This window comes from Trachurus trachurus, assembly GCF_905171665.1.
Source record: "Trachurus trachurus genome assembly, chromosome: 18".
Classification (NCBI taxonomy): domain Eukaryota; kingdom Metazoa; phylum Chordata; class Actinopteri; order Carangiformes; family Carangidae; genus Trachurus; species Trachurus trachurus.
This window is the reverse complement of record NC_139909.1, coordinates 15,237,592-15,264,141: the sequence shown is the minus strand read 5'-3', so window position 1 is coordinate 15,264,141 and position 26,550 is coordinate 15,237,592. Positions and strand designations below refer to the sequence as shown.

The window sequence follows — 26,550 nt, the reverse complement described above, 5'->3', positions numbered from 1 at the left end:
TAATATCAGTATTTTGATGTATTCAGACAGCTGGTTCTCAAAGTTGCATGGCTTGTGTGTAACTGTATGGATCCACACTGCAACTGTCAAAAAATACTTAATATAAGGAGTAACTGTCTGTTGCTATCTTTATTGTGCCCTCCTCCTCCTACACACAGACACACACCAGATGAAACAGCCCAGGACACGTTTTAACCACAAGACCACCAGGAAGCGTTGGCCTGTGAGTTTTAGCAGACGGTTCAGGGGTCGTGGTAACTGTGGTTGAATGTCAGTAAAAATGTTTTCACTTCTAAACAGATGCTTTACACTGTACAGAAAAACTATAATAGCTACTAACTGTAGAGCAAGCTAGTTTCTCAATGGGGTTGAATTTAACTGATCTCTACTGTATATGCTAAACCACCAAGAAGTGCAAAGAAAAACTATAAAGTTGTTTTTGAGTTATATGTAGTTCTGTTTTTTGAGACTGTATGTTTTTCATGAGTTCAGTCGTACAGTCATTTCCTTTCCACCTTTGGCAGAGAAGATCCACAGATACTAAACTGATGTTATGAGCTGATTTTCATCATAGTACTGTACTGTGATTTCATGGGCTTTTTAACACAGTACTGCTTCTTGAATGAAATTAACTAACCCTAATTAATTTGAGCATTACACACACACTGTACAGAGACACACAGACTATATTTCTGAATTACAGACTCTCCTTGTGATTTCCTGCTGGACTAATAGTGTACCTCAAAAATCTTTCTGTGGCCACTGGATTTGAGTGTGTGAAAATTCACCATCACTTGCTGGTTCAATGAACACATGATAGTTGTGCAGTTGGTTACGGTTAGATTCACGTCCACATGACACTGTGTATGCCATGTTCACTATTTCATTGTATTACTATACTATATTATATACTATTTCAACCCACTGATATTATCACCAAGTGTTTTGTTGTGTCAGTTAATAAGATTTGACAACACTTTATGCACTATGGAGAGTACTACTGTATGCACAGTACTGCACATACTGCACACAACACATGTGATGATGACAATATAAGGCATTGTGGATGCAAGAGACACAATCCTCTGCACAAGAGACAAGTTGATATATGTATTTCAATGGGCAGGAAGTGTAAACATGACAACGTGTGCTGTGGTCAAAGCCATGAAGTTGTCTGAGCTGTGTGTAAAACGGAAGGAAGAACAGAGAGGCTAAACTCAGAAAGAGAAGTTGAGACGAATTCTGATCTCATTTTTGTATGAAATGTAACTTCTTCTTTATCGTCCTTCTCTCTTTCTCTTTGCTACGTTATTATTTATGCAAAGTGGAAACGTTTCCAAGAAGCAGAGAGCAGAGGGACGGTGTTGGTGCTGGATGTGAAGATGGACCACACTTTGCTGTGTGTGCTGTCATCACTCTGTGAGTACATCAGTCATTTTACAATTCTGTGTTTTTCAGATTCATGATTTTAGCATCTTAGTAGTTTTGTTGATGTGACCATGGCTGCTGATTATTCTTTGTTCAGAGTGGTGGACTAAAAAGATAACTAGACTGGTTATTCTGGACACATTTGTTCAGGACATGCGGACTAGATAGCGTAATGTATATTCATTAATTAATAACTATATACTGTATTTATTTGCTGTATATCATATGAAATGGATGTTTCCTGCCTCTTCAGAAATGTACAGAATATTGTTTCTTATTTTTTGGGCTTTAATGCATTTAATCGATAGGACAGTTGAGAGAGACAGGCAATGGGGAAGCAGCATGCAGCGAAGGGCCACCGGGGGAATCAAACGGGGGCCGGCAGCGAGGGCTGTATCCTCTGCATATGTTTCATAAATTTGTGTAAAAGTGAGAGCTGCCTCTGAAACTCCACCTGGTTCTTAAACGCTGTAGTTTATGATGATAATTTCTGATCAGGTTTCAATCTTTATTTTAGTGCTGAATATACTGTTGTACGCAGAGACAGAAGGTAACTACTATAGTTCTTTTTCTTTCCTGTTATCTTACTTATTTTATGACCGACCATCACTCTTAATCATGTCCTCTTTGTGTGATCATGGATGCTATTTATTTTACATACCAATACATGATGAGAGAAATACTCAGGGTTGTAAAATCATATATCTTTCAAAATAATTCATAGTCTTCATGTTTCTGGACCGTGTTGTGTTTATGTGTGGAAACCAGATGTTGACTGAGCCTCAGATCAGAGTCTGTTGCCTTCATACAGATGAGTTTTCTTTACATGTGTTGGTCTGCTCATCTTAACAGGGTCGGGTAGTGACCCAGAGACATTAGAGAGAGAGTTAACAACAGATAGTTATCAGCTGCAGTCCTGCTTGCAGCACAGACGATCTCACCCAGCTGCCACATTGTCTCTTGTTTGATTTGCCAAAAGTAAGAAACTGTCAAATGTTCCACATATAGATGGGTGATATGTTGCAACAACATGCAACAACTAATTTGCAGTCGTAGCAGTTTTGTACACAAAACATGTTACTGGAGGGAGAAAAAAATGCTGTCAAACTGCATTTACTAAAGAGTCTGTTATTCCGTCCATTTTTAACTTAATTATATTCACATGAACCAAAAAGGGACTCGCACACAAAAAAATAAATCAGACTGGGGGTCTGGATTGCAATCTGAATTTCTACATTCTCAGAGCTTGTACAAGATTAATTCCTCTGACCACAGCGATTTACTTGGGTGCAGCTCTACGGTGCCGTATACTTGATTATATTAACAGAGCAGCCTGATGAACAAGTGAAGAACGATAAACAGTACCGCATGGAGATTTAAAAACAAAGAGTCATTATGTTTAATTTTAATTTTCTCACCTTGAGGGTGTGGCTTGTTGTGCTGACTGACACAGTGTCTGTTTGAGCTCAAGTCAGACAGTCAAAACCAGTAGAATAGAATAGAAATGCTTCACATACACATTGATGGTATTGTTATGGTGATAGATATAATTAGCCCTAACATCCTGTATGAAAATGTGTGTTTTAACTTAGTATTTCAGTCCATTAAAATGTCTAAGTAGATGTTGGGGTCAATGTGTTGTGCTTTATGTTTACTTGATAAACCTGTGGATACAAAGAGACTAAATTGGGTAAAATCAGATTAATGTGAGTTTCCAGTGGCAGTTTTGCTGATGTGACCAGAGGAGAGCTACAATGTAGCTCATTATATATAGTCTGATGTAATGTTAAAGTCATTTGTTTTATTTCACATGATCATAGCTTTCAAAATCATCGCGTTTTCATTTGCTGTGGTTATTGTTAAAGGTGTACAGAAATGGCCGTTTGTCCTGTTTGTCGCGCCAAGTTGTAACGAGCTGCAACACGAGTTTACCCGAGTAAGGAAAACGAATTTGATTGGTCGTTATCGAGCGGGCGGGATATTCAAAGCTTGGGGCGAGCCCGAGCTCCGTGTGTGTGTGCGTGTCTCAGACGTTTGAATGACGGATGACGGATCCAATATCAGTGGCTGGTGAATCGTGTACAGGCTGACGTATAATCCGTGCGCCTGCATTATCCAATGCGAAAAAAAAAAACACACTTTCATCCCAGATTTACTCAAAAATAGAATTTTGCACAAAGTTTGGCCTACATTGTCTGATAGATGAGTTATTACACTAATTTTATGACCCAGAGTGGGCTTAAATTCAATTTTCTTTTCTGTACACCTTTAACTGGTTATTTCAGTTTTTTTTGACAAATGTCCATTATTTTAGTGCTGACGTCCCTCTCCTATACTGGACATGCTGAAGGTAATTTCTCACCTGCATCATTTATGCACTTTCTATTGCCCTTCATTGTTTCAGTCTATGTATCCACACTCACTGGATCAATAGATTGTGACTAGAACTGTGTGATATGTTGTATTTCTAACTGTGTGCTGTTGTATGAATGTTTGTGTTGTTTTCTAGATGTTGTGTTGACCCTCGAGCCCAAATGGTCCACCTTCTTTACCGGAGAGTCTGTTACCTTTATATGTGACGTGAAGGGTGGAGAAGAAACTGACTGGAAATACAGAATATACAGGGATGATAGTTATTTCGTTACCCCTTCCAATAAACGGTTCACATTACAACCTCCCCAGACAGTCAACAGTGGTAGATACCAGTGCTTTGCTCGCCACAACGGAACATCTGTAGAAAAGAGTAGTAACATCGTCTCTTTGACTGTATCAGGTAAGTCATCAATATTGTTTTATCTTGTCTCAGTTTACCATGATCATTAGCATTTAAATTATAAATGAAGTTGTATTTTTAATCATATACTGTAAACACCTTTAGAGTACGATGAAACGTGAAACATTAACCAGGGCTACTGTATTTTTTCCTACTACATTCATGATAGAGAATATGCTTGGGGATCACCAAAGTTTACAATGGTAAAAATATATTAATAAGTTCATTTAATTGTTGTTGGTTCTGATAGCTGATAGACCCAAGGCCAGACTGAGAGCAGACACAACAATCATACCAGCAGGAGGCAGTGTGTTACTGACCTGCTCTGTGGACGGTCCTGATGACTGGAAATACGACTGGTTCAGACGAGTCTCACACTCTTCTAGAGATGATCAAGTTAAAGACGTTAGATCAGACAGAGCTGTTGTATCAGAGGGAGGTCTGTACTACTGCAGAGGAGGGAGAGGAGAGACAGAGTTTCACACAGAGAACAGTCAGGAGGTCCTCATTCAGGAAACTGGTGAGTTTAATCATAAACTGTAATACTCAGTGTCTACTGCTGATGGTGAACAAAGTTTGTTATGTAATATGAAAAATTATAATTATTATTATGTTTAATATAAGACACATACATTCATACACACTTGTTTGTTCAGGTCATTATATGTTTTCATGTTTACTGTAGCCTACTGTATGTGCATTTATCTGTTTTTGTTGTTAAAGCCGTTGAATGATGTTTGTGTTGTTTATCAAGCTTTTCTTCAAAATCCAAACTCTCACAAAAACAACTGATTACAATCAGAAATGTTAAACTTCTGATGTCAACAGTTTCCAATACAGTCACTGTGACTCCCAGCTGGTCTGAGATCTACAGAGGAGAGAAGATCACTGTCAGATGTGAGATCCAGGGAGGTGGAGACACTGAGTGGACGTATGAGTGGAGAACAACCAGCTCATTCAAACCTCCATCACTCAGAGAATTCACTATCAACAGTGTTACTGAGTCTCACAGAGGAGACTACAGCTGTAAAGGTAGAAGAGACTATTTGTTAACACAGTGGAGTGGAGTCAGGGAACTGACAGTATCAGGTGAGGTAAACTGTCATTGATTCTGAAAATGTGATTTCGTAATGTGTTTTATTGATCTAAATAGGAGCTGTAAATGTTAATCTGTAAATCAATGGTCTAAGTAGATCAATATAAACCATTTTTAGTGAAGTAACATCATTATTAAAAAAGAGACAATGTACAGTTTTTTGTAACTTTAGAAATTATCAAAGTGAAAAGTACAAAGTAGCCAAAGTAGTATTGAGAAATACTTTTTGCACAACTGCATTTGTCTCTCATTAAGTTTTGTTGGAACACAGTTATTTATTTATTTATTTTTGTGATAAAAGCTAAAATATGAAGTGGATGTTCAGTTTGATTGTTTAGATAAATTGTCTGATTTTATGGAATACTTCAAATCTTTACTTTTCCAAATGTAATAAAACAGAATCACATTCTAATAGTTTTCTTACTCTCTTTCAACTCAACAGGAAATAAACCCACGGCCACTCTGACAGCAGATAGGACAGTTTTACCAGCAGGGGGCAGAGTCACTCTGACCTGCTCTGTGGATTGGTCCAACAGCTGGAAATACGACTGGTTCAGACGAATCTCTGACTCTTCTACATCTCAGTATTTAGGAGAAACAGACTGGTCAACCAGAGTCATAACAGTCGGGCAGGGAGGCATCTACACCTGCAGAGGAAGGAGAGGAGAACCAGAGTTCACCACACAAGAAAGCAACAAAGTCACCGTTTGGCAAACTGGTGAGTTTAGTCTTTAGTCTTGTAAATCTGTTCTTCTGTTCATCAGTAGTGTGAGAGAGACATTTTGATACCAACAGCAAACAATAAGTAAAAGAACTTGACAATGGTATGATGGAGGAGTGAGGAAAGAAAAGCCAAGTGAGGAAATTATTGAAATAATCACATTGATTCATGCAGTAGAATATAAATAATTAATAATATTTTCAAAGATTTTTTTTTTTTTTTTTTACATGAGGCTGAGAAGTTGGATGTTGATGTTGAGTCTAACAAACAGTGTCAAGTCTGTGACACATCAGGTTCACTGAACAAACAGCTGGAATTTATAAGCTGCTGTTTCCCAACACCTGCTCCTGGTGGTGCTTTCAAAATAAAAGCAAAAAGTTAAAATATGTAAATATTCATGTGTCCTTTTTGCAGTTATTCTGATGTTAACTAAAACAAAGAAACAAAGAAACAAAGAAACAAAAAACAACAACACCACGACAACAACATCACTTATTTATCTTTAACTGAGTCTCTTTTTCAGTATTTCCTGTGATCAGGTGGTGCAGTAGGCTCAGTGTTAGACTCAAGTCCAGTGTGTTGGTGACTGCTGTCGCCCTACGTGTGCTGAGTATCAGCTGTTTGTGTCTGACAGTCAAAGGAGGAAGTTTGGGACCTCATGCACAAATGTTTTTTTTCTTTATGATTTTGTTGCTTGAAGTTGTTTCAATAATTTTAGTCTCTAACTTCAATTGATGTTGTTCATGTGTTTATTTGCCTATCTACAGACAATTCAAACACCCATGACATCATATGATGTATTTCTGTTTCTCCTAGAGTAAAATGTGTATTTTTGACATCAACAGTTTACAGAAGAGTCACTGTGACTCTGCTGCCCAGCTGGTCTGTGATCTACAGAGGAGAGAAGATCACTGTCAGATGTGAGATCCAGGGAGGTGGAGACACTGAGTGGACGTATGAGTGGAGAACAACCAGCTCATACAAACCTCCATCACTCAGAGAATTCACTATCAACAGTGTTACTGAGTCGCACAGAGGAGACTACTGGTGCTGGGGTCAGAAGGACTATTGGTTAACACAGTGGGGAAAAAACACATTGACTGTATCATGTAAGTGTGACGTTTTTTATCCATATGAAATTGTTGTTTTACGACTTTAAAAATCTGTTTTATCTGAACAAAACAATGAAATAATAAATAAAATAAAAGCACTTTCTACTTAATTGTTGCTCCAGACACTAAACTGTGTTTAGTGTTGTAACAAAAAAACTGAAAATGAGCTTTTGCTGAAATATGTAAAATGCAATTCAACTTTTTCATCACAGTCACAAAAGAGAAGATTTTTTTCAGCAGCAAATCCTGTTTAACTTTTGACTTGTCTTATTATTCTCTGTGAACTGAACAGCGAACAAACCCCGGGCCTCACTGAGAGCCAGTGACAGAGTCCTACCAGCAGGGGGCAGTGTGACACTGACCTGCTCTGTGAACCCATCATCTGGTTGGAAATACAACTTGTACAGAGACAATAAACTCTCTGAATCTCTGAACCCACATGATGCTGCTTTCAAGACAAGTGGAGAGATCAGAGTCTCACAGGAAGGAGTCTACAGGTGCAGAGGAGGAAGAGGAGACCCAGTCTACTACACAGAGGACAGTCAGGAAGTCAGGATTGTTAACATTGGTGGGTATGGAAATGAGACAGACACATATTATTTCTGATTATTGAACTTTTTGTAATTTTTCTGTTAAATTCTTGACCATCAACAGCTCCAAACAGAGCTGTTGTGACTCTTCAACCCAACTGGTCTGAGATCTACAAAGGAGAGACGATCACTGTCAGCTGTGAGATCCAGGGAGGAGACACTGAGTGGACGTATGAGTGGAAAACACCAACCTCACTCAAACCTCCAGATCAACATGAATACAGGATCAGTCCTGCTTCATCATCCCACAGTGGAGACTACAGCTGTAGGGGCAGAGTGAAAAGTGATCCACTTAAAACAACAGAGTGGAGTGATTCAGTCACACTCACAGTGTATGATGGTAAATCACATCATGTTTCATTGAAACTGAAAATCTAAACAAGTCATTTAAATGTGTTTTTGTTCCTTTCTACTGAAACTGTATCATATAGTTTGTCCATATTGTGTCCAACTTCCCAACAGACAAACCTGTCCTCACTGTGTCTCCATCATGGCTGAGTCCTGGAGCCTCAGTAACTCTCAAGTGTGAGGTTGGACTTAAATCTGCAGGATGGAGGTTCTTCTGGTCTAAGGCTGTTCCTGATCCATCACAGCTCTCCTACCGCTCTGAGCTGCTCCCTGGTAGCAGCAGTGGGACTGAACAGGATTCCTACATGGTCCATGGTCAGACACACACAGCAGGATATGTGTGTCGGGCTGGAAGAGGAGACCCAGTGGTTTACACTGAGACTAGTGAACCAACGTTTGTCTGGTCTGGAGGTCAGTTGGTTGTTTCTTGTGTGTTTTCTGTGAAGAAACAAAAGTTCAGTCATTACCTGAATTCATCCATGCTCTTGTCAGTGAGCAACATTTCCTAAAAATGACCGTTGATGCTGCCAAACAAATAGATTTTAATGTTCATGGTCCCAGTGGCAGAAACATACTGACTGTGTACCAGGTTAAGATCCAAGATCCCTCTCCCCTTTAAAAGGACAACGAGGAGTTTTGGAAAGCGAAGTGTTCTCATACTGTACTACATTTACCATGAGCCTTTTCATTCATCAAGAATTAAAGTCAGAGGTTCGAAGACGATCAGATACCGCCGTAGTTCCGACCATAAACTGCGATTCAGCGCCGTTATTATCATGACCCGCCGGGCAGCATCCACAAAACCGAAAGTAAGGAAACACTGGTCGGCTCACCCAGCATTTCCATCATTAATTAAAATAACAAAATAACGATAGAGACAAAACGATATATTGATCGAAAATGGAGCCATCAACAAGTGTGGGTAACGTAGATTCAGCCACATTAATATAATACTTTTTTATAACCAAATACAAACTCCTCGTTGTCCCTTTAAGCTTGTTAGGTATACTGGTACTAAAATGGTACTGCGCTACCAAAGCAATAAAAAAGGTACTACTTGGAAAAAAACGGTACTTCATATTGCAAATACCTGAAGCATATAACTGTCAGTGGTGACATGGAAGAGAAAACAGCAGAGAGTGAGAGAGAAAAAGGGTTCCCGCTATTTACATGAAGTAGCAGTCGCCTGTATACTATATTGTACTGTAGACTATATATTTTTGGCCCAAACCCGGACCAAACAAGCACAACCGGTCAGATTAGTTGGGCCGGCAAGTTGAGAACTCAACTGAGGTTATAATTTATAACCCATAAATTTAACACCACAAGCTAACATATCCTTTGTGTTCATAATCTCCTCTCCTTCAGTGCTCATAACATGGCGATGGCACCAAACTACACAGCACAAATGATTGGCTGTTCGCCTGTCACTGGTAGCGTCCAGGGATATGATATGAGGCTGTTTCAATGAGCGTGTTATGCATTTGGTGCATACATTACATGTCAAATTATCCAGCTGTTTACTTATCGCTATCATCCAGGCCTAATATTCACAACTTTAAACCAATTTGTATCAAAATTAGGATCACATGCAAACACATATAGTTTACAGTCAGTCATTTACAGTCAGTCATGTGTCCTGGGAGGATCAGAGAGCTATTAGCAGGGTTTCTACTATGTACATTATGTACATAGATAAATAAATAAAAAGTTTCTTTGTTGCAACAGTTAATTAATTATTCTCAGTGGTAGGTAGTGTGTTGTTGTGCTCCCTTATATTTGGTTAAGTAATACAATACAAAATACATATTGGTACCAGTACTAATACCAAAATGTTGGTATCAGGACATCAGTACTCTTCTTAATTCCTTCTCTCTTTCCTTTTGTCTTCCTTCAGTTAATCTGAAAGTTTTCCAACCAACCAACAGAGAGATAGGAGGTTTCCACCTGTCACTGAGTGTAGCTCCACTCTCCTCAGTGGAAACTTTTATTGTGGATATTTGAGCTTCATCTCACCGTCTGTGCTGCAGACAGGACAATTGTAGGTGTAGACTTTACTCAGTATTCAGACTGAATCACACAAACCTGGAAAATGAATACGTTGATAAAAGAGACATCAGCAGGTGACAGAGCAGGTACAGACGAGATAAAAACAGATACAAAGCTGAGACAAGACTAAAAGAGGAAAATACTTTTTTACAGAGAGAAGAAGAAAGATTGTGAAATATGTGTGTTTGTGTTTGACATGTTTTCATGGATGTTATTTATCTTCTTTCACTTTCAAACCACACAGCAGCTCCATGTTTTTTCTGTTTCTTCCAAACACTTCATCTTGCTCCTGCTGATGTTTCTGATACTCGACAAACAACAGATTAACAAAGGAATATGTACAGTGAGCTTGTTTTAATGTTAAAATCTTTTTGTGTTGTTGTTGTTGTTGTTTAGATGTTGTTCCATCAGCGTCTCTCACAGTGAGTCCTGACAGAGTGCAGCACTTCACCTCTCAGGATATCTCACTGAGATGTGAGGGAAACTTTACTGAGTGGAGACTGAGGAGGTTTCCTAAGGGTGACTATCTCACCTGTTCTGACCAGAAAATAAATAATGGATCCTCATGTAGAATTTCCACATCCCAGCCCAGTGATGCAGTTTACTGGTGTGAGTCTGGATCAGGAGAGTTCAGCAACTCAGTCAACATCACTATACACGGTACATTTGATTACATTTAGTCTTTTTTACACTTTTTGTAGAATCTGAATGAAATGCACCTGCACCAACTGGGTTTTGACTATTATTCACAGTTTTCACTTTGAAGCTGTAACTTCTATATTAATGGACACAAAACAGATATTTCCCCGTTCTCTAGAGCTAATGAACTCTAACTCTAACGCTGTCATCTGTGGCTGCAAATAAACGTCAAACATCTCTGTCTCAAAAGGTGGTGGCAGAAACCGAGGCACTCTCGAGGTTGAAAATATAAAAAGCCTTTATTTCAGATTTTTATTTTAAAAACTTGACGTTGCATTGCAGCCACAGGCCTTCATCAGGACTGGTGTGAAATGGCGCCCACATGTGAACCCCTATAGGAAAAGATGACATGATCGATCTGGGCCACAGTCAAACCAGCTGAAACAAAGTACACATTAATGCTTGCCAGTAAATTACAACAAACAACAACGTTTTAGCAGAGGGTAAGTGGAGAACCATACAAAATGTCACACAATACAAACATAAACAATGCAAGTGCTTTAATATATACACATAAATCATCACAATAGATCATATGAAGTCCTCACTCATAAACCGAAGACAAATACATATCCTGGGCCGAGGGACCAAATAAAGGGGGAGAGGTCAAATGAACCATTCAGGCCTGTGTCTATATCCAGAAGGATTCTCTCTGTAGGAGCTTTTTACCCCGTCTCCTCCCATTATACAACCTGCTATGTGGTCGATGCCTAAGATCTTTAAGTAATTGCAACTGCAGCGTTTAGTGTCTTTATAATGTAGAGCCATAATGGTTGTTCCCTGTCCTAATAGCATGTTTACAGTATGTTCAGCCAATCGTGCTTCCAGTTTATGCTTCGAGTGTCGTTCAGTTTCTGCAACCACCTTTTGCAAATGGGATCCCCACACTGAAGAGCACCAGAGGTAGAGAAAGACCGAGATACTTTTCACACCCATGCAGCACTTCATGCATGTGTTTTATGATGATCATCTTGGTCTCATATTTTGGCTGTAAACAAATAAAATCAAATATCAGGTCTTAAATAATAAATTGTCACTGAATAAGAATAAAAACATTTACATTGTCTCTCATCTTTGTCTGTCAGCTGGTTTTTTAAAGGTCTGCACCAGCTGATCTCTGACTGAAGCTTCATATTCTGACTGTTTTACAGGTCGTGATGATCTGATCCTGTTGAGCCCCGTCCATCCTGTGACTGAGGGAGAGTCTGTTATTCTGAGCTGTAAATTCAGGACAAACGAACATCCTTCCAGTGTGTTTTTCTATCAGAATAACAAACTGATCCAAAACGACACCAGGACGGAGCTGAAGATCTCTGCAGTGTCAAAGTCTGATGAAGGTTTCTACAGGTGTGAGGCCTCAGGACAAGAGTCTCCACAGAGCTGGGTGTCAGTCAGAGGTGAGTAGTGTTAAAATGTTTGTCCTCCTTTTTCTATTTTGTGAACTGTGTTGTTACACTGGTAACATAAAGTACCTATATACTGTATGCCTGTGCTGTATATTGATTAGTTTCTGAATATTTTTTTCCACCTGCCTTAATTTTTTAGGAAATGATTTTATCAGTTATGATTTAAAGTTTTTCATTATTTGTAACATTTAGTTTACAACATTTACATTTATAGCTGGGCCCAAATCTGAAAGCTCTTCACTTGTGTGGCTGATTGTTTTGCTGCTTTGTGGAGTCGTACTGATTGTCGTCCTGCTCCTCTTGTGTCGTCACAGATGGTCCAAGGGTGAGACATCTATCCTCTGATATTAAACAGTTTATTTCTGCTTTAAATATTAATGTAATATAAACTCGTGTCATCATGACGTAAAGCAGCAGAAGGACAATTAATTAACATTCATCAAATGTCTTTTCCACAGATTTGTGCTTCATGAGGTCAGTTCAACACTCTTCTCTCTGATCTTAAATATAACAGCAGTTCACTCTGTTTCTGTGTTAAATCTACTGTATTTATGATGTTATAGGTCGATCCAGTCAGAGAGCAACACCACAAATATCCAGAGTCAAAGCCAACATGGTGAATACGCCTCTCCTGTAAATGGTTGGTATCCAAACAAGGCTGATTATTGTCATTTTCATTTTTTTCTTTATCTATTCATTAACATTTCCTACACTCTCTTTCTGATGAGTGAATTTTATTTTAAAGTGGAAGTCCATGAGGGTTAGGGTATCTATCCACTTGAACTGAACCTGAGCTATTATGATTGTTATACTGGTCTCTTTTGGTAATGTTACATACGAGAGGGCACAATCATAGGTATAATATGAGTAATGAAAATATCTTATAGTCCAACAACAAACAAATAATAATAAAAAAAACAATGGAGGATTTTTGTCAATAATATCTTTATTTTGTATAATGGAGGTCAAACATCAATCTGACCTTGGTTTTCTTTGTTACCACAGATGGTTCTCATCTCTATGATACAATCAGAACCTCTGAAGATGCTGCAAATGGTACAGTTTCTACCTTTGGAGCCAGTCCCTTGAAATCATGCAACTGTTTTATTTGATATGAGACTCAGTAACTTAAACATGTTTTTATTACAGGTGCAGGTGCATCTCAGGACGTGACATATTCTTCTGTTGAACTTAAAAATATTCGAAAGAAGCGTGAGTACTCCAAATATATATAATGTAGAAGATTAAAAGGTTTATTTTTTTTAGACATTTGCAGTGTCTAAAACAATGACACATTTTCTTTCTTTTATAAATTCCCCTTTTAACAGCCAAGCATCGCGAACCAGCTGAGAACTCTCTTTACTCTGATTTGAAGATTGGAGCTACAGGTGCAGTCTTGCTCATAATTTGTTTCATATTCACTATGATGTGATTGTGATTGTTTGTCTGATGTCATTACCTTCATGTACATTTCCATTTTGCAGACATGACATGAAACTGATTAGTTTCTCTTATGTTTTTTATTTTCTAGTCATCATGTTTCACATTATGAAATACTGGAGCTTATATGTGGAAGTTCACCACCCTCCTTCTCCTTTCTGTCTTTCATAAATGAGCTGGTGCAATCATAGATAATTAAGTGTAAAAACAGTCTTTCACTGCCATCACTTTTTCACCCTTCAGTTTGTGTCATGAATGTTTTTCTGCAAGTTTGTTCTTCATGGTACAGATTAAAACTGAATGAGATGTGAGAAAATTAGAAATACCAAAACACACACGATGTGGTATAATTTGTGTGTGTTTTGACTTTCATGTCTATATCTGATGCCACTCAAACGCGTCCTGAATTTCTTACACTTACTGCTAAATGTAAATGTGTCCATCAGTCCATCAGCTGTGTATCACAGAGATCTGGCTTCTGTTTTAGAAAACACTCCCACATACGCCCAGGTCAACATCAAAGGAAAAGGCAAGAAAAAGAAAGGTTGGTAAAGTTTGTAATGGCTGATCATATGTCTTTTTTGTAATGCATGTTTATTTTTTGTATTTATGCTGGACAAATAAGATTCAATAAACTCTGTAAAAGCATTATTACTCTACTTCATGTCCAGTTTCAGCACAAGGATCATTACAGCACCTTTAGTTGACTTAGTGGAGACTTGAACTCTAATTTATCCTTGTTAACCGTCACAATCTAATCATCTCTCGCTCACAGGAAAATCAACTCCTACTGCGACTGATGAAACTCTTTATTCTGAAGTGAAAACCACAGGAGCAGCTTCTGGTAATAATCATGTGTAATTATTTGAATATTGCCCTGATTTATGAACTCAGCATTGTATCTTGGATAAACTTGTGTCTTTGTTTTCCTCTTCTCCCAGATCTGTGAAGAGCTGCGTCAACAAAACCAAAGAACTGGTCGACTGAACTTTCTGCAACCACTTACAAGTGTGTCCATATATCACACACGAATTTCCCTTTAGGGATCAATAAAGTAATTCTTATATTATCTTATTTTATCTTACATGCTCACTTTTTATTGCCAGTAGCTTATAAACACATAGATTTAAAGCAGAAGTAAGCGATCCGGTCGTTTTGGCTAATGCTGCGTTACCTGTGAAAGTCACTATAACGGCCACTCGTAACTTCCGACCCGTGAACTCGTACCAGATCGAACTGGTACAACTTCACAGGTCGGAAAAACACGAGTTACGAGTTGCCTTGAACGCACCATAACAGTCCTCGTCCCTACGTCGCCACATTCACGGCGTCCCTTGGCTGCACACACAGCCCTGCATGCCGTTCTCTCTCCTCACTGGATAAAAACTGTAGGATACGAGAAAAGTTTTCTCCTCGGCTCAGAGCAGAGCAGAGTGACTGACAGACCCGTGTTTCGGTCCAAACACTCTATGTAAGTGATTGCTGTCGGAAGATATAACTATTTAAGACTTATATTAACACAAATATATCACTTACTTCTGCTTTAAAATTGTTTTAGCACAAAGAACAAAACTTATGACATGTATTTACATTTAACATTTATAAGTGCCTACATTAGAATTTGTATTGCTTTATGTAGTTTTTTTCATATATACATATCATATATCTATTTATATCGTAATTTTTCTTTATTAACTTGGTACCATTTTGTAATAAGACTCCCCTTATAAAATACTTATGAAAGGTTTATATCTACTTTATTAATAGTTTAAGGTGTTAACAGTACAAGATGTTAAAGCATTTGCCTGATCTTACCAAATTGTGATCCTGCATCAATACGGGAAAACCGTATTATTACTTGTTTATTCTGATTTTTAAAGTGTTTACAACTGTATTAATCTATTTATTAATATCTATAAATCCTTCATAAAGGTCTTATGGTGGAGTGGTACCTTTTAGGTTTTAGTGAAGGATATGTTACAGGCTGCTCCAAAAAGCAGAAACAAATAACAGTTTGATACATTTATATTATTATATTACAGCTTCAGTATATCAATGTTTTTGCAGTGTATTTATTCAGTGTTAAATTTTAACTGCAAGCAAACATACAAAACATATTATATCCTTATATTCCTGCTGTTGTGTATATGAATAGGATTTTAAGAAACCAAAGGGGGAAACCACATGAGTTGGTTTTGTTTGAAACTCACAGGCCACATGAAGTAGTGAAAATAAAAACCAAAGAGTCCTGGCATTTGGATTCTGTTTTCTAGTGATACGTCATGTGACCTGTGATTGGCCACAACAACAAAGGTCAAGGCAAAATGACAGGTTAATACAGTAAAGTCCAGTGCAGCTGTTCTTCCAGCTGTTGGAGCATGTGAGGTTCCAAAACACAAGACGTGTTGCAGCTTTGACCTTGAGTGGCGTTGATTGATTATGATTCGGATTTTTTAGCTTTTCAATTATGACGACAGAGAGGAATCATCAATAGATTAATGTATATCGAGTGTTTGCAGTATTTAGGCAGCTGCTGTGTGTACAGATATCAGAGATGCAACATTTTTATGTATTTAACCTAAAATGTAATCCAGCTGTTCTCAATAAAATGACAAGATGACTGAACTTTTGTGTCAATATTTATTCTCATATTTGTCCCTAATACGCAAGGTACCGCCTTAAATTCAGCAGATAGAAGTAACTGGGTGGCCCCACTTGTTTTAAATATTGAACATTTTTACCAAAGTCAAAAAGTTTTCCTGTGTGGTTTCTGTATTTTAAATACAGTTCAAGTTTGAACAGTTTAAATAGACAGTTAATGTATCCATTAAATGTCACACTAGTCATAGCTACTAATGAATCAGAGTCAGTCTCTGATGGGGTGTGTGGCTTTTCACACACTCTGCTGTCCATGACACTGTTCCTATTGTGCGTGAGCTCATTTACTTCCTGTGAGAAGAAAGCAAAACGCATTATGAACAAACTTGAAACAAGTATTGTGCTGTGAAGTGAAGAGGGTCGGTGGTGGGTGGGCTGAACACTTCTCCTCGGCACAGAAACTCACCGGAAGAATGAACGTATTTTCAGATTGAACGAAGAAGCCGGTGGATTGCCAATATTTGCTGTACTCAAGTGATAGTGGTGAGAATTACTTGGTTTCATATCTGCTTTCAAAAACCGTGCTGTAAATGGGATGTTGATTTATTTCTACAAGGAAGTGTTTCTATATTTTGCTCCTCGATCAATTTAAATGAAGCTGCTTTTACAGTAATTGTAGAATGACCGATACTTTGTGAGGCAAATGCAGAAACAGACAGAAACAGAAACGCCTGTCTACATGTGGCCTCACAAATGGTTTTTGGCCTCCTAGTGACGTTTCATTGAGACTGCTACAACTGTCGTAACCACGATAAGAAGACTCAGTGTTTGTCTTTGTTGTTTCAAAGGTAGAGTTGTGATTGCTTTTGATAAAGAACAGTGTGTTTATGTGGGTGGGCCTACTCTCATCATAACGTGACATTTGGATGTATTTCCTAATGCATGCATGAGGAGAAAGCCCAGTCAGCAGAAAGTGCCAGTCTGTTTGTTGATGACTTTGGAAAAGCTGAAACACAGTCGCAGTAAACTTTATTGCCCTCTCCGGCCATTACAGTTGAAATGTGATTAATCAAAAGCGTCACATAAAATTCAAATTCAAACTCTTGTTTCTGCAGCGACAGAAGAAGTGTGAAAATGTTAAAGTACACGCTGCAAAAAAAAAAAATCCAGTCGGCTTAGAGTAAAAGGGAAGGAAGCAGAGACAAGTTTAACTCAGAAGAAGAAGAAGTTGGAGGGGGGGCAGCCAGTGAAATATTTATATGAGATGCGACTTCTGTTTCTTCACAGTCCTTTGGTTTCTGTTCATGTGCTGCGGTTGGAAGCTTTCTCTTGACAAAACAAAGAAACTTCTCTGATATAAAGGACTGGATGTGAGGATGGGACAGACTTCCCCCTGTGTGCTCGGGTTGTTCTGTGAGTATTAATGTCCATGATGTTTATTCGTGTTTTTTCTGAAAGTTTAAACAGACTGAATTGAAGAAATCAGTTTGTTGGTTTTATGTGACGTAGCATTAAAGATCATCATGTTTTTGAACACGACTTGCTTCATTTCAAACTTACCCAAGATTACCCAACTTTATGAACTCTTTAGTTATTTACTTTGATTATTGTTCACTGGTTATTTCTGTTTTTTCTGACAAGTCTCCACCATTTCAGTGCTGATGAGCCTCCTCTACCCTGGACATGCTGAAGGTAATTTCTCACCTGCACTTTCTATGGCCCTTCATTGTTTCAGTCCACACACACTGGATCAACAGATTATGTGTCGTATATGCTGTATTTCTAACTGTGTGCTGTTGTATGAATGTTTGTGTTTTTCTAGATGTTGTGTTGACACTTGAGCCCAACTGGTCCACCTTCTTCACGGGAGAGTCTGTTACCTTCATATGTGATGTGAAGGAAGGAAAAGAAACTGACTGGCAATACAGAATCGATAAGGACGATCGGGAATTTTTCCCGTACCGTTCCAATAAACGTTTCATATTACCTCTCCAGACATGGTACAGTGGTGAATACCAATGCTTTGCTTACCACAGGCAATATAAGAGGAGTAACATTGTCTCTTTGAATGTATCAGGTAAGTCATCAATATTGTTTCATCTTGCGTCAGTTTCATTAGCGTTTATATTTGAGCTCTTTTCCTCACTATATACTGTAAAAAGAAACAGGATAATGAGATAATCATATACTATAATTTTATACTGTAAACTTGAAACCTCAACCAGGGCTACTGTGTTTTTCCCTGCTGCTTTCATGACAGAAAATATGCTGCAGTATTTTTAAAGGTCAGCCGTCAATGTATATCAAATATCCGATACTGCAGGTAATATAATGAGAAATAAAATGTAGAAAAGGGAAAGAAATACAAAATATATGGAGACATGATAACAGGACTGATGTGGAAGTGGTTTATTTACGGATGATGCATGTGCTGTGATATTCATTTGATAATTAACTTGATTTTGTTTCTTTTATGGTAGATAAACCCAGGGCCACACTACTACCAGGTGTAACAACCATACCAGTAGGTGGCAGCGTTACTCTGACCTGCTCTGTGGACAAACCTGCTGAATGGAGATATTACTGGTTCAGAAGAACCACAGACTCTTCTGAAGTTCTAACCATAAGAGATGGTGATCAGAGCAGAGAGATCAGAGTCTCACAAGGAGGAACCTACTGGTGCGGAGGAGGTCGAGGAGATCCAGTCGTCTACACTCATGGAAGTGAAGTCACCATTGAGATAACTTGTGAGTTTGATGATTGTGTTTGGACTTAAATTAAAATGTGTTCTTGATTATAGTTTTAATGTTTTTCTATTTCTGGTGTGAACAGTTTCCAACAGAGTCACTTTGACTTCACAACCGAGCTGGACTCAGATGTTCAGTGGAGAGACGATCACACTCACATGTGATATCGAGGGAGGTGGAGACACTGAGTGGCGGTATGAATGGAAAAGGACAACATCCTGGTCAACCACACATGAGACAGATGTTAACAACTGGAGAACCAGTGATCTCTACAGCGGGGAGTACAAGTGTAGAGGTAGAAACAGAAGAGACTCGTACTCTTCAACACAGTGGAGTAAAGGCATCTCAAAGACAGTGTCATGTAAGTCATTTATTTGTTTTGGTCTTATCTACTGGTGTCTGCAGGTAAAATAGAAACACAGACCAAAGAGAATGAAGGCGAATGAGTCCGTGTGAAAATTCAAGTGTCGTTACCATAATGGGAGACACTAATTTGCTTCTGGGAAAGTCTCAAGTAATTTACAGCTAACATGAAAACTGTTTGCATTGAGATTTTATGACTAAACATTTTTACTCAACAGCAGCTAAACCAAAGGCTGAGTTGACAGTCAGTGGCCGAGGGATTCCAGCAGGGGGCAGTGTGACACTGACCTGCTCTGTGAAGCCATCAGCTGGTTGGATCTACAGCTGGTACAGAGGTGATCAGTCTTATACAACTCTGACGAGACAAGACACTGTTTTCCTCTCATCTGGAGGAATCAGTGTGTCACAGGGAGGACTGTACAGGTGCAGAGGAGGAAGAGGAAACCCAGTTTACTACTCAGAGTACAGTGATTCAATCAGTATCAATAACATTGGTGAGTTACATGAATGTTTTTCAGAAAATAAAATTCAGAAAAACCCAAATGAGTTCTTTGTTTGATTGATGTTTGGGATTCTTCAACAGCTCCAAACAGAGCTGTTGTGACTCTTCAACCCAACTGGCCTGAGATCTACAGAGGAGAGACGATCACTGTCAGCTGTGAGATCCAGGGAGGAGACACTGAGTGGACGTATGAGTGGGAAACACCAACCTCACTCAAACCTCCAGATCAACATGAATACAGGATCAGTCCTGCTTCATCATCCCACAGTGGAGACTACAGCTGTAGGGGCAGAGTGAAAAGTGATCAACATAATACAACAGAGTGGAGTGATTCAGTCAGACTGACAGTGTATGATGGTAAATCACATCATGTTTCATTTAAACTGAATATCTCAACAAGTCATTAAAAAGTGTTTTTGTTCCTTTCTACTGAAACTGTATCATATAGTTTGTCCATATTGTGTCCAACTTCCCAACAGACAAACCTGTCCTCACTGTGTCTCCATCATGGCTGAGTCCTGGAGCCTCAGTAACTCTCAAGTGTGAGGTTGGACTTAAATCTGCAGGATGGAGGTTCTTCTGGTCTAAGGCTGTTCCTGATCCATCACAGCTCTCCTACCGCTCTGAGCTGCTCCCTGGTAGCAGCAGTGGGACTGAACAGGATTCCTACATGGTCCATGGTCAGACACACACAGCAGGATATGTGTGTCGGGCTGGAAGAGGAGACCCAGTGGTTTACACCGAGACTAGTGAACCAACATTTGTCTGGTCTGGAGGTCAGTTTGGTTTCCTGCTCTTTCTGTTCACTTGAGTCTTTTCAGTTTTGAACAAACATCTTAAAAACTAAAGACCTTTTACCTGAAGCAGATGTTTCTCAGGAGATAAAGCAGGTTATGAACTAATTGAAAGATGAACTAGAAAAAGCATTTCCAAGAATGGAAATGGTGTGAATGCTGAAAGCAGCTGAATGCTGTTGCAGAATCAGCAAATAGTGATCACCATACAAATGTTTGACCGAGGTAGGAATCGAACCCACAACCTCATGGTCAGTAGACTTTCACTCTGTCTCAGAGCCACAGTATACACACAGTTACAGAGACTGTTGTCTGTTGATGAGCTGCACTCTGTCTCACTCTGAAGTTAACGAGCCCAAAGCTGCACCTGTTGGAAACACACTGTGTCAACACCAAGAAAGCTTGAGAGTCAAGCTTGAATGACTTACAATGGAATTTTCTGTGAATTTCAGGCTGAGAGCAGCAGTTTCAACATGAAGCAAGTTATCAGAAGTCAACAGAGGACGACTGGGAAAATAATCCGCTATAATTGTTGTTGAGGCAAGATTTGAACTAGGAATTGAACCCACAACTTCATGATTACTAATTCTTTACTCTGCCGCTTCGCCACAGAGAGCACAGACATAAGCATGTTGCCACTGTGAATGCCTTCAGCATTCACACTAATGATTTGAAGTGTAACATCCAAACTGATGACACTGAACATTATATACACTCCTTATGGCTGTATACATGGATGGATGATAAGTTCTTAACATATTGAGTATTAATCAAATCTCTGACAAATATAACTAGCTTTCAATAGTGGTAACTTGCAAAATCAAATAATCTCTATTTATTCCCCTGCATCCTCTGCTGCAGGTTTTCTTCCTGTCTTCTTTCGTTGGGGCAAAAGCTTAGGATGCCCCCTGCAGGTAGCAGAAATGTATAGCACGTCAGCCCTGTGCTATTATAATGCATATTCTTCTTTGCACTGGTTATCATGTATTAGAAACATTTAATCCAATTCAGTACAAGAATAAATGCACAATATATTATTTTTCTGACCCTTCATTGTGTCTTGTTTTCCAGATGTTGATCCATCAGCATCTCTCACAGTGAGTCCTGACAGTGCACAACACTTCACCTCCGACTCTGTCTCACTGAGCTGTGAGGGAAACTCTACTGAGTGGAGCGTGAGGAGGTTCATTGATGACAACAGCTACCTGTCTCCCTGCTCTTCCTGGGGCACAATGACTGGATCAATATGTAACATTAATCGTCTAGAGGACACTGCAGTTTACTGGTGCGAGTCTGGATCAGGAGAGTTCAGCAATGCAGTCAACATCACTGCACGCTGTGAGTTTGTGATTTTTTTCTGTGTCCTGTATTTTCAGTCTTTAGGTTCAGTTCATGATCTGTCTGTATCGTTAAGAATCACTGCATGTTTCTTCTCACTTCCTTTAGAACATTAAGACAATTGAAGTTGTTCATGATGTATGACTTAAAGGGATAGTTCAACATTTTGGCAAATTGGCCGATTGCTATAATCGTTTTAGCAGTAGGTTTGTTACCTTTAATTGTTTTAGAGGCAAATACAGAGACTGCTTGCTGAAAAACTGCCCCCAAAAGAACGCGCATCAGTGGTTTTGCATGAATTTGCCTCGAAAACAACTCTGTCTGGTAACGTTCTGTTATTATCTCATAGCGTGGTGAATGTGCAGGTCACAACTTGTCCACCAGAGCATTTTGGAGTTCTTGGATTGTGTATTTGATGAGTTTAATGAGGGAAACCAAGAAATGCATGAGCCTCCATAGCGTAGCTCTGAGCAGCTTGCGGCTCTTCTGCTGCTCTAAAAATAGCTTGCACCGACAATAACTGTAAAGGTAATGGGTCTCATTCATGAAACGTGAGCAGCACGGATTTGTGTGTAAACCCTGAGCAGCGCAAATTTACGTGGATTTCCGCATTCATCAATCTTTTAGTAGTGCTGATTTTTTCGTAGCTACTCAGAAAATCTACACCTGCTCCGGACTGTGTGTAGCGCTTGTGTAAATGTAGGAATGCAAATAAATACTGCTTGTCACTGTTGAAAATTACAATTTTAATCCGTATTACTCTCTCTCATGTTCAAAATACGCCGACGCCTTTGAAACACGTAATTTAAACATGACAAACAATTAGAAATATTTGGAGAGAGAGACGTTTTAGGGATCGGACACGCACAAACACGTCAAGGCTCAATTTTATGATGATAATAATCTGATATAAAACCGGAAAAAACTTTTTGTGCTGCTACACGGTGGACGCACACTTCACCCTGCGCAGCAGCGCAGTCGACACCGGTTTGGATGGAGCTGTGACAGACGGCTGGTGCTTCTGTAACAATATAACCTGCCTATATAACTTCATGTGTTGATACAACCATGTTCCTCTACAGCTGAGGCTGTGAAGAGCCTCCTCCTCCCGTTGCTGCTGTAGCTCTGTAGTTGTGTTTTTTTTTTTTTTTTTAATTTTATGTTTCATATCGAACTATTCTGGCTTTACTTCTTAAACGGTTCTTTAATAAACCAATGATACTTAATTCACTAAATTTGTTACTTCCCTCCAGCCTTTGATTACCTGTCCCAGTCACATCACTACCAACAGAAGAGAATTAAATATTTTTTCTGGACTCCACTTCACCCAAAATGACTTCGATCCGCAATCTTTCTCTTTTTTTTCTCTCTCTCCCTCTTTCCTTGATTGTGTCATGGCTGCAGGTGAACAGGTTGCACCTACCTCCTAATATGGTGGTCAGGATCTCCTATATGGCTATTCATGAATGGAGATCTATGCTAATTGCTGACCACCGGGGGCGTGTTGTTAGTTTACGATGGGTTGGCATTCATCATCTTACACACGTGTTTACGATCAAATCTGAGTTTCCCGCACCGTTCATGAATCCGGAGTAGAGTTTTAGTAGAGTGAGCTTTTATGTGCAAATCTACACACAGATTTACTCACGTTTCATGAATGAGACCCACTGAGTGGACGTATGAGTGGGAAACACCAACCTCACTCAAACCTCTCGATCAACATGAATACAGGATCAGTCCTGCTTCATCATCCCACAGTGGAGACTACAGGTGTAGGGGCAGAGTGAAAAGTGATGGACTTAATACAACAGAGTGGAGTGATTCAGTCAGACTGACAGTGTATGATGGTAAATCACATCATGTTTCATTGAAACTGAAAATCTCAACAAGTCATTAAAAAGTGTTTTTGTTCCTTTCTACTGAAACTGTATCATATAGTTTGTCCATATTGTGTCCAACTTCCCAACAGTCAAACCCAGGCCTGTCCTCACTGTGTCTCCATCATGGCTGAGTCCTGGAGCCTCAGTAACTCTCAAGTGTGAGGTTGGACTTAAATCTGCAGGATGGAGGTTCTTCTGGTCTAAGGCTGTTCCTGATCCATCACAGCTCTCCTACCGCTCTGAGCTGCTCCCTGGTAGCAGCAGTGGGACTGAACAGGATTCCTACATGGTCCATGGTCAGACACACACAGCAGGATATGTGTGTCGGGCTGGAAGAGGAGACCCAGTGAGCTACACTGAGGCTAGTGAACCAACGTTTGTCTGGTCTGGAGGTCAGTTTGTTGAGATGATAAAAAATGATCAACAAAGGAAAATGTGCAATGAGCTTGTTTTAATGTCAATACCTTTATGTGTTGTTCAGAGGTTGATCCATCAGCGTCTCTCACAGTGAGTCCTGACAGAGTGCAGCACTTCACCTATCAGGACATCTTAGTGAGATGTGAAGGAAACTTTACTGAGTGGAGATTGAGGAGGTTTCCTAAGAGTGACCTGACCTGTTCTGACCAGAGAATAAAGAACGGATCCACATGTAAAATTTCCACATCCCAGCCCAGTGATGCAGTTTACTGGTGTGAGTCTGGATCAGGAGAGTTCAGCAACACAGTCAACATCACTACACATGGTACATTTTTATCACATTTGACTTCTAGAACTGGATTCATTTATTTTATTGCACCATGTCATCCATGGTCTGTAACATAGACGAGTTTTTATCTAATCAAACTTTAACTTCACTGTCCAGTCAGTCTTGAGTGGAATTGCTGCTAGTTGTAAATAAAGACATTGAAATATCAGGTCTTAAATTCAACATTGTCACTGAATGAGGATAAAAACATATACATGTCATGTATATGCATCATTGTTTGGTTTTTAAAGGTCTGCACCAGCTGATCTCTGACTGAAGCTTCATGTTCTGACTGTTTTACAGGTCGTGAATATTCTGATATGATCCTGTCGAGCCCCGTCCATCCTGTGACTGAGGGAGAGTCTGTTATTCTGAGCTGTGAATTCAGGACAAATGAAAATCCTTCCAGTGTGTTTTTCTATCAGAATAACAAACTGATCCAAAACGACACCAGGACGGAGCTGAATATCTCTGCAGTGTCAAAGTCTGATGAAGGTTTCTACAGGTGTGAGTCCTCAGGAAAGAAGTCTCCACAGAGCTGGGTGTCAGTCAGAGGTGAGTATAGTGTTTAAGTGTCTGATTATTTTTCTTTTTTGTACATTTATCCGAGCTGTAGATCTTGATACTTTTATTATTTAATTTTTCAATATTTCCAACAGCTGGGCCCAAACCTGAAAGCTCTTCACTTCCTGTGTGGCTGATCGTTAGTCTGATTTGTGGAATAGTATTGATTATTGTCGCCCTGCTTTTTGTCTGCAGAAGATCAACATGTGAGATATTAATTATTGATCACTGATCAGTTCTGATGTCACATCATGGAGCAGTGCTTCAGTTTTTAATATGAATTCTACTCTGCTTTTCACAGGTCCATGTGTCAACAGGTTTGTACAAAAAGCACTTCTATTTTTCACATCTTCATCATGTTTTACTTTGAAATGTTCCTGCTCATCACTGCTAATAGACATTTTTAAACTCGATGTTTCAGACTCACTCAGACTCAGAGAGAGAATCAGGACTCAGTCCACCATGATGAAAACCAACAACAGGTTTATTCCTCTCTCCTCCACGGTCAGTTGTTCATGTAGCTTCCAACACTTTCACATTTATTTCTAACTCGCAAGAGACATCTGGAAATATTTTTGAATTGTCAGACTGTATTCATTCTCTTTGCTGCTGGAGTGAAAGTAAAGCCAGTAATAAAACACGTTACTGAAGAAGTTAAGTTCAAATCACTATCACAGACATGAGGTGACTGATGTAACTTTGTTTCATTTTGATTGACCTATAGGTGACGCCTGTGTCTATGAATCAATCAGAGGCTCTGAAAACACTGGACAAGGTTCAATATAAACCTTTACTAACGTTTAAGACAATAAAAACATAATCCTTTTAACTCAATGTTACTAATATCACTTCTTCTGTTGAAACTGATATAAAATATCTGCAATGTTCATCTCAACAGGTCAGTGTGACGGTGCAGAGCAGAGCTCTGACTATATGAATTTAGATCCAGCCACAGGTAAAAACATTAACATCAGCTCTTTAACTTGTTTAATCGATTTCTCTTCAATTAGCTTTTTTCTTAAACAAACTTTTTTGTCTTGATTGTGACTTTTTATTTCTTCAATATAACCCCTTGAAATATATAAATGTTCCATATCGTTAAAGAGAATTTTGAGTTTATATTTTCTGTTCTCACATCTAAATTACACCTTTATTGGTGTAATAACTTTTGATAGAACTATTTGAACTTTGCTGACGCCACATACTGTAGAGATTGTGATTTTTTATTTAAATGTATCATTTTATGTATTTAATACTACATTTACAGTAGTTTATTGTGATTTTATTCCAGGTCCATGAACAGAAGAACATCGTCGACAAAACAAGAGAAACAATAAGACATTTTATAGAGGTGAAC

The 26,550-nt window shown here is 39.0% G+C and overlaps 2 protein-coding genes and 1 long non-coding RNA gene across 3 annotated transcripts in view; all 3 read left to right on the top strand.

The window, feature by feature from the left end:
• LOC311002227 (uncharacterized protein) overlaps positions 1 to 14,783 on the top strand; it is a 59,876-nt gene extending 45,093 nt beyond the window's left edge. The window contains exon 11 of the mRNA XM_083993515.1: positions 14,718 to 14,783. The gene's annotated coding sequence lies outside the window, so the exon portion shown is untranslated. The remainder of the gene's footprint in view (positions 1 to 14,717) is intronic.
• On the top strand, positions 12,472 to 14,754 carry LOC311002226 (uncharacterized protein). The gene is made up of 9 exons (XM_083993514.1): positions 12,472 to 12,547; positions 12,681 to 12,696; positions 12,786 to 12,862; positions 13,228 to 13,278; positions 13,372 to 13,434; positions 13,551 to 13,610; positions 14,150 to 14,206; positions 14,438 to 14,506; positions 14,604 to 14,754. Exons 2-9 carry the CDS (start codon positions 12,692 to 12,694, stop codon positions 14,609 to 14,611), a joined length of 390 nt encoding a protein of 129 aa, XP_083849640.1. The 5' UTR covers positions 12,472 to 12,547; positions 12,681 to 12,691; the 3' UTR covers positions 14,612 to 14,754.
• Positions 14,784 to 17,560: 2,777 nt separating the features above from the next.
• Positions 17,561 to 18,296, top strand: LOC311002234. The gene is made up of 3 exons (XR_014596231.1): positions 17,561 to 17,673; positions 17,917 to 17,952; positions 18,083 to 18,296. It is a non-coding gene; the product is annotated as an uncharacterized lncRNA (long non-coding RNA).
• The last annotated feature ends 8,254 nt before the right edge of the window (positions 18,297 to 26,550 follow it).

What these genes read in the sequence shown, in the direction of transcription:
- LOC311002226 (XM_083993514.1), top strand. An exon ending in TAAAAATATTCGAAAGAAGC is followed by an intron (nt 13,435 to 13,550) that starts GTGAGTACTCCA and finishes CCCTTTTAACAG; the next exon opens with CCAAGCATCGCGAACCAGCT. An exon ending in TTTGAAGATTGGAGCTACAG is followed by an intron (nt 13,611 to 14,149) that starts GTGCAGTCTTGC and finishes CTTCTGTTTTAG; the next exon opens with AAAACACTCCCACATACGCC.